The 12,622-nt window shown below is 38.8% G+C and overlaps 1 protein-coding gene and 1 long non-coding RNA gene across 2 annotated transcripts; one reads left to right on the top strand and one right to left on the bottom strand.

Annotated features, from left to right (window-relative positions):
• The first annotated feature begins 4,330 nt into the window (after nt 1-4,330).
• On the top strand, nt 4,331-12,387 carry LOC110676842 (rubber oxygenase-like). Its single transcript, XM_021846231.1, has 5 exons — nt 4,331-4,857; nt 4,922-5,128; nt 5,194-5,319; nt 11,642-11,752; nt 11,808-12,387. Exons 1-5 carry the CDS (start codon nt 4,727-4,729, stop codon nt 12,232-12,234), a joined length of 1,002 nt encoding a protein of 333 aa, XP_021701923.1. The 5' UTR covers nt 4,331-4,726; the 3' UTR covers nt 12,235-12,387.
• LOC110676843 lies at nt 8,191-8,935 on the bottom strand. Its single transcript, XR_002500772.1, has 2 exons — nt 8,601-8,935; nt 8,191-8,543 (listed from the first exon to the last, which is right to left on the bottom strand). It is a non-coding gene; the product is annotated as an uncharacterized LOC110676843 (long non-coding RNA).
• Nucleotides 12,388-12,622: the final 235 nt, after the last annotated feature.

The raw sequence follows: 12,622 nt of genomic DNA, 5'->3' as shown, positions 1-12,622 counted from the left end.
GTGCAACAGCTCGAAGAATCTTTGCCAAAATATAGGCATCATTCCTTGGAGAACTTGCTGTAAGAATGCATTTAGAAATATTGTGAAGAATCTCTGGTAAAAGCAATCAGAAGGAAGATATTTTGAGAGATTTCTGGAAAACTCTTGTGTACAATTATAGAAGTGTTCTTAAAGGAGTCCTGGTATGTTCCTTAGAGTAAATCTTTATGCATTTCCTGGAGATTTTTTTGCTCAAATTCCTGGAAGAATACTCCCTGAGATGGCCACTCATTAACATTTTGTTTTTTAAAACTGTTTAGATGTGCTCGGGTGAAAGCTGTGTAAGTTTGTGCTCCGTTAAAATAATACAAAGTTAATGTGAATTATATCATTATGTCCGAAATTTATTTGTAATTCCAGTGTAATGTTGTTCGTTCCATGTTTGTTCAAATCCACTTGACTTAAAAGCAATTGACGATGTAAGTAATTTTAATTATTGTTCGGACTTGACTTTAACAATACCATAATTTTGTAAAATTGTAGTTTGCCCTGAAGATGAGCAAATAAATGCTCGAAACGTCGGCTTTAATCAAAACAATTGCTTTATTAAGAAACCCGATGACCGAAAATACGCCAAGAAATCTCGAAAAGCAGTCTCGACGGTCGATATCCCACCAAAAAAGAATACATAAAGCCATCTCCGAAAGAATTTTTGGAGTAAGAGAACAGACATTGGGTACATTACACAAAATTATGATATTTTCTACATTGCAAACCTAGAAATCTCCATCCCTCCTCCTGTGACGTATTTGATGTATGACGCATAATCCATGAAAAAGTTTGACAATATCTTAGCGAAAATCCTTGGAAAGATCACTCAAGGTAACCCTGAAATGATTCTTGAACAAATCTCTTGGCAAAATTCTTGAATGAGTCACAGACAGGAGGCATGCTTTAAAGAATCTCAAAAAGAAACCTCAATTTTCATTAAATCATGTTTCGAGTATATCGTGTACCTTAATCTACTGTATACTGCCCATACTCGCAAAACAGTCCCATTTGAATTTTCATCACTTTTGAGCTTTCTTCATGAATCATGTTTAGTATTAGTGTACTTCATGGTATCACACTTAAAGTTGTATCTTTGTATGGACAAAATGCGAAAAAAATACCAAATCATGTGCGTTCCATATTGAAAGTACTCGCATAAAGGTCCCACCAGAAGATTACAACGAAATTCAAGCAAACCTATTCCTGTTATGATTTATTTAATCTTGCATAGTAGTGTTCATCTCATAAGAAAAAAAATAGGGTTTCAATGCTAGTAATGGACCCCTTAGTAGCTGAAATTCATTCTAGACGCTTATCCGCAATGATATCTCAGACGCATATACGTTTTATGGAGTCTAACAACAATTTCAATGTCTTTACTTCATAGTACGTCTATGAAATATACAAAATCATTCGATTTTTCCAGCGAAATATGCATTTGAAAAACTGCTGTCCGAATGCCTATTATGGACCCTCCCGGGGTCCATAATAGGATTGTTTACAATTTGACGTTGCGTATTATGGACCCTCCATTTGATTCCCATGTAATCCGGCTCGCTGCCGACGAGCCAATTATGGACCCACCTGGATATGCGTATTATGGACCCTCTTGTGTGGTTTCATTTACAAAACTGTTCAAATATCTGTATTTATGCGTCTCAAACCAAATATTTTGCCTGAAACTGCTGACTAACAATGTAATCGAAGTTCCCCCGGTGGATTTTTATAGGAATAAAGTTGCTTTGAGTGTTAATTTTATGTTTTTCTGTAGGGGGTCCATAATACGCAAAGGGTCCATAACCGGCATCGACTCCCTACTACAAATTACAATGTTTTAAACCATTTTTATTTCATAAAAAATATGTTCTGCTTGACATAACTCCATGAGCTCCTGATGAGAAAAATGGTAGTCTAATCCTTATAAGAGTCTAAATTTAAAATAATGTAAACAGCTCACCTCCAAGTCAAACCTACACAGAAAAAAATATTTAATTTTCAATGTGATGTATACTGAAGTCTACTGTAAAAATTAATCAAATTCGTGTGTTTTTACAGCATCATGTAAATTTAAATGAATATACATTCAATTTGCAACTATAAATGGTTGAATATTACATGATCGTGTAAATTTAAAATGAATTCGATTGAAAAATAATTGATTGGTCGTTGAAATTTAGGTTTATTTTGATGCTCCAAATATGTGCATGAAAATAAACTTAAATTTACAACATATTTTTAGCTGTGTTTAGCTGTCATAACTTTCGACTTCTGGCCAATTTTAAATTACATTAAACGACATGGATAGGTAAGCTTTTGGGCCAACATGAGAAAAGGCACATCTTCGCTGGTATCTTCAAATGCTGAGAAATAAGAATTCAGCATTATGCACAGAAAAAAATATTTAATTTTCAATGTGATGTAAAGTGGAGTCTACTGTAAAAATAAATCAAATTCGTGTGTTGTTACAGCATCATGTAAATTTAAATGAATATACATTCAATTTTCAACTAAAAATGATTGAATATTACATGATCGTGTAAATTTAAAGTGAATTCGATTGAAAAATAATGGATTGGTCGTTGAAATTTAGGTTTATTTTGATGCTCCAAATATGTGCATGAAAATAAACTTAAAATTACAACATATTTTTAGCTATGTGGATATCTAAGAAATGTTCAACAGCTTTGCCGAAACTAACCACAACTTACCAGCCTGAGAACCGTTTTGTCTCAAATTCCGAACAGACTCATATTCCGAACACCCGCTTTTTGTATGGCGATGTGGTTGAAATGTTTCGCTGAAATATGTCATCAAATTACAAGGAAATGGCAGCCAATTGCAATTCAATTTTAACGTCTTCCAATCTATTTTATACCTCTGGAGTAGTGATGATTCTCTAGTTTGAGACCAGTAGAACTAGCTCAGATAAATTTATTTGCGAAATTATTCATTTGAATACGATTCATTCGTGCTGTTCGGAATTTGAATCAAGGTGTTCGGAATATGAGACAGAAAGAACACAGTGTTCGACATGATGATTTTCCTAATGGGACTGTATTGCGAGTATGGGCAGTATAGTGGCCCAAAATGCAGTCCTACTTATTCTTATTAAAGAATACCTAATCTCTTGCGGATAAGAGTTCTAAAAACATTGTTTCTGGAATCCCTGAAAATCCCTAGAGAAAGCCCCGAGGGAAGGAATTCATGAGATTATTAAAAAATCGATTAATGAGACTTGAATAGAATCTTAGGGGAATTCTTAAAGTATACCCTGCAAAAATATACTATCTGAAAGAATTCTCGAAGAATATTATTTGAAACTACTAGAAAAAAATCCTCTTATAGTTTCAGGAAACTTCCTAGGATAAATCATAGGATTTCTGTATATATCTTCAGAGGAAACCCTTTACTAATTACAAAATAAATTTCTTGAAAGATTTTAGTAAAACGATTTATGATGGATGAATCTGTGGAAAAAATTCTAGAATTATTTATAAAACAATTACTGGAGAATATCTGAAGAAATCCTTAGTAGAATTTCTGGAGGAAAAACAGCTGGGATACTAAACACAATACCTGGCTGAACACTTTAAGATATTCCTGGAAGTATCTTTGAAACATCCCGTTAATGAATTCTTATAGGAAACCATGGGGATGTTTCTAAAGACATCCTTCTAGGCATGCCAGAACGAAACCATGGAGAAACTTCAGAAGGTGTCCTAGGAAAAATCTGTAAAATAATTTTCGATAGAATCCGTAGAAGAATTCCTGAAGGAAGCGCTGAAGACATTCTTGGAGGAATGCTTTAACAAATTTCACATTCTTCCCTGGAGGGATTGCTAAAGTAATGCCCAAGTAGATATACCCAGACAACCAAAATGCACGTATAACGTAATCACCTGGAGGCTTTATATGTGCAAAATTTCACTTATAAGATGTCGCGAAAAGGCCTTCTACGTACAAAAGTGGAGGCGATATGCGTGCATATATTATGTGATGAATAGTAACATACATTGCGAGTGTATATTTATTCTACCGAACTAACCAGTGGTCTTATGCGACTTAACGTATGATAATAAATGTGGATTTGACAGCTGCTACGGATTGATTCGACTTACTTTGTACGAGTGTACGGGACGAAGCAAAATGTACAAATAAACTCAGAAAAAAGTGTTTTATGCGAGGAAACTCATCAATCTGGCGAGTTTATCCACGGTGGTTTGCGAGTTTGATGTAATTAGTATGAATAAACGAGTTATAATGTGAACTTTCATGCGATTTCTGGTTGTCTGGGTAGTTCCTAAAGACTGTTTTAGTTTAAATTAGAGGATATTTTAAAGACGTAAAATCAATCGGCAGGATTTACTTTTTCCAATAAATATTGCATCAGAATTTATCATATTGCCCCCGCTATACACAGTTCACCAATTTTTTATGCTAAGCATAAGTGCATTGATAAGCACCTCATCAATTGCTGATAATGATTTGCACTTTTTTGTTTTGGTTCAATTTTGTTGCTCGGGTAATCTATCCGAGCCATTATCATCCAACGAACTTTAGTCTTCTCGACTCTCTTAGGGTTCGTTCGGTTTGATAAGAAAATCTACTCTCGCACGGTGTGTTTTACCTACTGGACGTTCAGTACGAAAGGTTCATCGAACCAATTTGGATCAAAATCTGAGTCAATTAAAGCAAAATGGATTCAAATTTAGAAAAGGACTACTGCAAAACCTTACAGAGTGAAGGAATCAGTACACCGGTTGAACAAGTTACAGATTCTCAAAATCTACATCTACCAGTTTGGTACGATGAGGCGAAGTTCAAACAGTAAGCTTTCAAATAAGTTCTAAGACCATCTGAATCGATTCTAACAATCATGCTTCCGTTGCAGTGCCCAGAACTTCTATCGTCGAAATGCTTACGCGCTAGTGGTGGTCGCCTTGTACGGAGTAATCGCCACTATGGCAATTCCATCGATTTTGAACGTGCTGATGTTCACCAAGCGATCGTCCAGTGTCGTATCGGCGTACCGACGCTACATGGCAACGATTTTGCATTTCGTCGGTTGGTACACGGAAGAGCTGAAACCGGGAACAAAGTGCGCAAAAGTGTGAATTCGCTTAGCTGAGTTATAAGAGTGTGTTAATTTTCGTTTGATTGAAGGTACTGGAAATCCTTGGAATTCGTGCGGAGAGCTCACTCCACGAGTAGCAGACGAGCCAACACAAAGCATCCCGGTATGATTAATTCCCAAAAAGATATGGCCGTTGTGCAGTTTTCCATCGTTGGGTAAGTCAACAAAATAATTAATTTTTCGATTGTTTCTTCATGGAGTAAGGGTTCTATTTAGGAATTAAAGGAAGTTAAAAGTGAAGCACTCTGTGCTTCGAAATGTCGAGAAAAAAATCAGTTAGAAGCTTACACAACTACACCGGTACCTTGAGGCACATAGTTTACGCTGTTGAACGCATTCTTCACATCAAGAGTGAAAACCGCGCAGTAACGTATGCCGCTCCTTTTGAGCTCGATTGCCGCCTAAGCTGTCTGAACGACCGGCTGGATAGCGTCCAGAGTAGATTCATCATTCCAGAAACCAAACTGGTTGTTGGACAGGCCGTCCGCACCTTCCGTATACGGTTCTAGCCTGTTGAGGACCAACTTCATTGATCTCTGCTGCAAGGCATTGTTGTTTTGAACATGTCCGGATCCGCATTAACTGCTGCTTTTCTTCTCCTTCATCTGCCGCATACGGCGCTGGGGTCCACGGGCTTGTGGGGTGATGCACCTCGATTATCGATCGCAGCAGCTCGGGCAACTTGGGGCGCCATGGCACCCTTGGTCTTATCCATTACCACTCTGTAGGCGTCACCACCACATGGACCCGAGTTGGTACTCTTATATAGACTTTTAAAGCATGCCCATTTTCGACTCTTGATTTTCTTTTTGAGAGCTAACTTTGCCTCTCTGAATGCTGCACCGCGTTCTGATCTTCGAGTTTCTGTGCGTGTGCGTTGCAATCTTCGTCTAGCCCGAAGGTAGATTGCGTTTGAAAATTCCGAAATCAATGACGGATTTTGCCCCCTTAAGGCCATCAGCTGCCGATTAGCCAGTTCGGCTATCACCCTGTCGACCATGTGGAAAAATTCCTCGATCGACCACCTTGGAGGCGCGTAACAGCTGCAATAGAATACGCCATTGATTTTTGTAATCGCAAAACCGTAATTTGAGATAGACACTACTTCTTGGATTGGATATCGTCCTGTCGTCCCTATTGCTGCTAGCTGTTGAGACCTATCCGCCGCTCAGTTCCCGTTCTTAGCTGATATGCGGTATGGGTCCGATAGTAACACCATGTCAGTCTTGGTTCCCGAGACAGACTGCCAAAGCAGCTGCTGGGCTGCATCACAGTGGTTTAAATTTAACTGTTTTACTTCCGTTTTGGCTGCTTTGATATTTCGCGTGTGCCCGAACATTTGGGTTCATTCAGATTTTTACACCGGATAGTCGCTTCTGCCTTCAGGGATCTTACATCAACCTCGTCACCAAGTACTCCTTGTGCTGGTTGCTTATAAGCTGCACTCTCTTGCTTGGAGTCTTTTTTAAGACTAGGATCATTTCAAAAATCCTAGTCCGCCTTATACTCCGCACATCTGGGCCCAATGGCGATAACTTCTCCGTGCTACGCATCGCTTTCAGAACCTCGGCGTATTTCGCCTCCTCCGTTTTGATAACGAAGGCCTCGTTAAGGTCCTACGTTTCACTGTCGTCGGTTTTAGATTCTCCTTGGTCGCCGTTTGAGGATTTATCTTTTATTTCTGCTTTCCAACTCGTATCCACGGATTGCTAATGCTTTGCGCCCTTGGTTCCTGTAGAAGTACTGCCTGGTTCGGGTTATCCCGTGGCTCTTTTTTATTGTCTTTCTTGGCTATAGACGTAGTGTTTGCCTCTCCAACTGTTGCCATGTCCTTCTGATTGCGTGTCAGCTTTTCCGCTTTGGAGGACGGCTGCGTAGGTCTTAGCACTTTTCCCTTAGCAGCCATGCGTCTTTTCGGAAGGTCCCCTCTTTCGCATCGCGTATCAAATAATATCATCTGATATATTCGCGTTACCTGTTAAGGAAAACACTTCAGTCTGACACGATTTAGTGTCTTTTCTGCCTTCTACCTTGTCAAGTTGTGCCTTTCTCGTAATCCTGCTTTGCAGCTAGTACTGATTGTTTTTAAGTCCTTGCTGATATTGCTTATGCTCTTAACAAACTCGATGACGACATCGAGTTATTCAGCAGCTACCTTCATTTCACGGAGGTACTCCCTATTGCGTCCTATGGTCTCGATTAGCCTCGGGTCATCAAGTTGTTGTTTATGTTGATCGCCTCCTTTCTTGGCGGGAACCTTATTCGGTTACTAATTGGTCCAGAAGCCTCTCCTTCACTTTCCGCTAGTTGTTTGTTTTGATGGATCATCTCTTATGGGTCCCCTGAGAGCTGCTACCCTCCGCCTGGAATAGTTGCCTTTGTGATCACATGGTTTTCTATGCAACCATGGAGGCTATGCTAGGGTTGATATAGTCCTTTATGGGGTACTATGTTCAGAGCCGGATCGGCGCAAGTCAGGTAATGACATCTGACCCTACAACCAGGCGATGGATTTTGGAACGTACTCTAAGATCTACCACGGTTTACGGGACGGGGCAGTCGGCACCATTAGCCCAGTGTCGGGCCAGTGTCACCAGGTCCTACTAAGGGAGTAGAATGCAGGCATTGCAATCTCATCTGATCACTTTGATCATCTTTAGATGGTGAAGGGATATTATCAGTAATCCAAGAGCGCTTTGATGAGATGCCATCTCTCTATCTGATGATGATCTTGGCGCTTGTTTGGTGACATCTGGGTTTTTTTTCCTTTTTTTAATTTGACTATACTGCTACACTGCCCATGTTCCCATGGTCGATGTAAGCGCCATTAACAATTGTAGCATTTTTACCACATGGTTCAGCGTATGAATGAAAAAAAAAACTATGTTTTGTAATCGATAGGGCGTTTGTTCTTATCCTTATCTAGATGAAAATCACGATCAAAAAACTCATATTGTTTGGACTTTCTGTCCAAAGAGAAGGAATTTCTACAAAATAAATTCCTCTTTAACAAGAAAAACGTACAGTTTCTTGGAACACATCTCACAAGATCTTTTAATAAATTTTATTTAGGCTTTCTTGAATTGTGGTGCAATCTACGAAAAAAAAACCTGTCACGAATAATTTTATTTTCAATGCCTAAAGAAACAATCTTTCATTCCCTTGAACATTTTTATTTTTAACAATAATAAATGGTAATCCAAACTGATTATATTATATGTATGTAATTTCTTCATCGTTTATTGTGGTTGATATGAAGTGTTTCTACGGAAGCGCTCCATTACTTAATTCTTCTGCTTGTGAGTTGGGTTTGTGGCCCGACAGAAATAAAACACACTATGAGCATGGCCGCAAAACAAAAGAAGCATTCCACCTCAACCTATAAATATATGAAAAATTATAATTAATTTCCTCACAGTACGAATTATCTACTTACTTCCGTTGATTAATATCCAACAGATGATTTACAATAATGTTAGAACAGATAATACCATACGTGACAGCCGGGCTGTTTGTAATGTTTCTATCCAGGCTTTTTAATGCACGGATTGCTCAGATGAGTAGATTTCATCTTGAATCAAGGGAGTCAAAGATGAAGTTCAAAAATCGATCAAAGAGCTCTAAGATAATATCTTATTATTTGATCCGTATCTTGCTCAGATGATCGAATGATGAGATGAAATGCAATGCCTGGTAGAATGTCACCGCTGTCAGCCTCAATGCATATTATCCAGTACAGTACATATACCATTACTTATCCTAAGTCGTGCGCTGCCAGTATACATAATTGGGGCCGTACTGGCGTTGGTCCCAATGTGCTCAAAGCTCCATGCCTTGTTCGTTTGTATCACGATCAGTATGCCATAATCAGGATCTTATTGGCATAAATACTGTCCCGGGCTAGGGTGCTTAGACCGCTTTGACAGAGTTGCATTCGGATTTTTGTGGTTTTTATGAAGGTGCATCAGTGCCCCCTGTGAACTCCACCACATCATGGGCAACACCCCAACTCGCAGAGGTCCTAGGGGAATCCGTTAAATCTTTCGTCCCTGCTGCTCCGGTAGATTTTACCTCGTAACGCACCACCTAAAGGTGATCTTCCTGCGTTACGGGAGAGTTCCCCAAGCACTAGCATAGTGAGCATATGGGCTTACATTTCTAGAAAACTACCTTTGTCACACTTCTGCAGCACTTTGCATGTCCATATACGCTAGGATGAAAGCTTTAAGCACCGTGTTCGGTGTTCCATCTGGACCAAGAACTTATTGGTGCTTCCTCGGCGATTGCTTCTTCATGTTCATCGTACAGTGTTGATGGTAAAGATGTCGTTTGACTATGAGCAGCTAGTAACTAAGGGCTCTAATATCGGCAGGCGTTATCCCAGTTATTGGCGTCTACATCTCGACACAACTCCGTGTGGTGTAGAAATTCGTCTTACTAAGCTTGATCTCCCATTTGAATGCGGTCTCGGAAAGGCATATTGCGCTCCTCGGCATCCATCTCTGTGTTTCTGCTCAATGAAGCCTGCTTCCACCCCTGAGACAAGCAGCTCATAGTTTGCTGAACGTCTCGTGCCACCAGTAAACTAGATGCTGACTGTTCTTCGGCTCTAGTTTTCACTACATTATTACGTCATAAGCTGTCACCGTTCTTCGGCGGTTTTCCTTGTGGCCGACATAGGTGCACACCTCGTAAACTATCCAGTTCAGGTTTGCCGTCAGTTTGCCTTTCATTTCTACGAAATGTCATAACAGAGTCTATATTACACAATCGAACATTCAACTTTGCTAGAGCTTCATGCAGGATGTATCCTTTTGCGTTATTCAGTCTGTTGATCCACACCATAGCCCAGGCATTGTAGTCTCCTGCGATGAATATCGGCCTTCGTCCGATCATCTTGTCGGATAACTGATCCGCCATATGACTGAACTGCTCTACTGGTTTCTTCTTTGGAACAGAAATAGAGATTTCATAGTAATGATATATGCATAGGAGCACATTTAAATTATTTTACCGGAATCCGTGAATTTCACCGTAACAGCTGAACAGTTCGGTAAAATAAAATACCGTAACTCCGTCAAAACTTTACGGATTCCGGTGAAATTTTACCGAAACTGTAAAAATTTACCGTACTCTGTTAATTTATCTCACCGTTCATTTAGCTCTTGAGATTATGGTGAAATCAATGGATTCCTGTAGTGTGAGGCATCATTAGAAATCTGAAGATCCATTCATTGTAACAATTTCGTGTACCGTAAAATGGGGCGAATAGAAACACTTTCCGACATGTTTGAATGTGTACAACTTAAACCGTGTAGATAAAAACCATTTTTATTACTCTCAAATATGGTTAAAAAACAACAAATATTTCGTACAACTATTTGTAAAAATGTTGTATGTTTCTATTCACCCCGCAATGGGGCGAATAGAAACACTGTTCAATGAATATCAATATTTTTTTTCGTTTAAATGGAAAAATAAACACTTGTTCGAGTGCATCTTGTAGAAATATCATAACTAATTAACCTAGTGAAGAAAAAAATTCAAATTATTGAAAACAATTTCAATTTTTGATAATGTTGCAAATTGTCAAAAATGGCGGATGTTTCAAGCTATCGAAAATGATTGAGATTTCAATATTTTCTTCTTATTTTGTTCAAGCAAATGTTGCAAAATTTATGATTTGAAAATAGTCTGTCGATACTCTGTTACTATTAAACTGATGGAAAAATATATTTCAGTAGGTTTTTTAAGTTTATCTTTACATAATAGACGCATTTCTACCTGTAAGTCACTTTGTTTCTATTCGCCCCACTTTTTCTATTCACCCCGTTTTACGGTACTACAATTAATTGGTTCAACATATACTGCCGTGAATCGCAAGTCAGTCCCATCTGCATTTTCGTCAAAATTGAGTTGAGTTCAGTTTTCAACATATCTTCCAATACTCTTTCAGCTGCCCTAATGAGATAATAAGATTTGTTCGGAAAAAGTAGGAAAACACAGCAAGTCAAATTGTCTCATAATGAAAAGAAACCGCATATCAGTCCAACTACAGATTTCCGCACCATGTAACACAAAAATTAACCGTGCTTTGATCATTTTTATATTTTTCATTTAAAGACATCATAGTTAAAAGTAAACTTCAAAAGTTTCATTGAAATTTGAACATGTTCCAATCCTCTGGAATTTTTTTTGAATATTTGTAAGGAAAACGAGTTTGGAAACTTAACACCACATTTTTCACATGCCTACTTTTTACAGATGGAACTGACTTGCGATTCACGGCAGTGTAGAAGTAGAAAACCTTCAACAATCAAAGTAGATCTGTAGACCTATGCAGATAACATAAGTTTAAAAACTAACCCAAGTAGCATTAGTAGCTGAACAATGGTTTTTTAAACCGAAATAAGCTTAAGAGTGATTTGTTCAGCTCTTATTCAGCAAAAATGTTTGTTGGGAAGAATTCAATTCCAGGTATGTTGTGTTAAGCCCGCGAATGTTGGGCGTCCAATACAATACGGAGGACATGGAAGCATTCGTACATTTCTGGCGAGTCATGGGATATATGCTTGGCATCGAAGACAGGTAACGTGGAATGGTAGTTTTTGAATCCCATGTCTAATAACTTCCCTATTCTCAGATTCAACGTCTGTACCGCTGACTTGGCCACATCCCGCTCCCGCATGCAACAGGTCCGCGATCAGCTGATTCAGCCGGCCCTCGCCTCGGTTAGCGAAGACTTCCACCGTATGGCCCGGTACATGCTGGACGGTATGTGGTATTCCAACGTTTTCGTTAATCCGGAGGCAAACATATACATGACCTATCGTTTGTCCGGAGTGCCTGGATATGCGCATCTATCTGGGAAGAACTACCGGAAGCTGAGTTTGTACAGTAGGGTGATACTCCGGATGCAGGTGACGATACATGAGTTCAGTCTGAGCGTCGCGTGGCTCCGTTGGTTGCAAAATTCTATGGTGAGCGTTTTGCTTATTTTCGGAATTCAATATTTCCCCTTGTTGGCTATACTTCGATTTGGATATAAGAATGCAATCGTACGAATATAAAAGAAGTAATCAAAATAATGCATAAATAGACTGATATTGAGTGAAAACATGTCTTGATATTAAGAATATATGATGATAAGAACAGTTTACATAGGTTTACATTATTACATTTGAAAAAAGATGAAATAAAACTGGGTTCTGAGCACAAACGAAGCTCAAGTAGTGATAGATATTGATTGGTGATATACCACTGACCATTGAATCAATATTTCCGTTTTTACACAATCATTTCATACTATAGTTTTATTGTATTCGCTCGATTCCTAGCAATCGAAATTAATGTTACTTCAATACCATTCTCTAAAAGCATTTTTTGCGCAAACAAAAATGCCATCAGCTTTGTTTGGTTTCCGTTCTACAATTTGCAATCCTAACTGGGCGTTACCCC

The sequence above is a fragment of the Aedes aegypti genome, chromosome 2 (genome assembly GCF_002204515.2).
Source record: "Aedes aegypti strain LVP_AGWG chromosome 2, AaegL5.0 Primary Assembly, whole genome shotgun sequence".
Taxonomy (NCBI): domain Eukaryota; kingdom Metazoa; phylum Arthropoda; class Insecta; order Diptera; family Culicidae; genus Aedes; species Aedes aegypti.
Note: the sequence above shows the minus strand (reverse complement) of the source record. Positions and strands in the feature narration are given on the sequence as shown.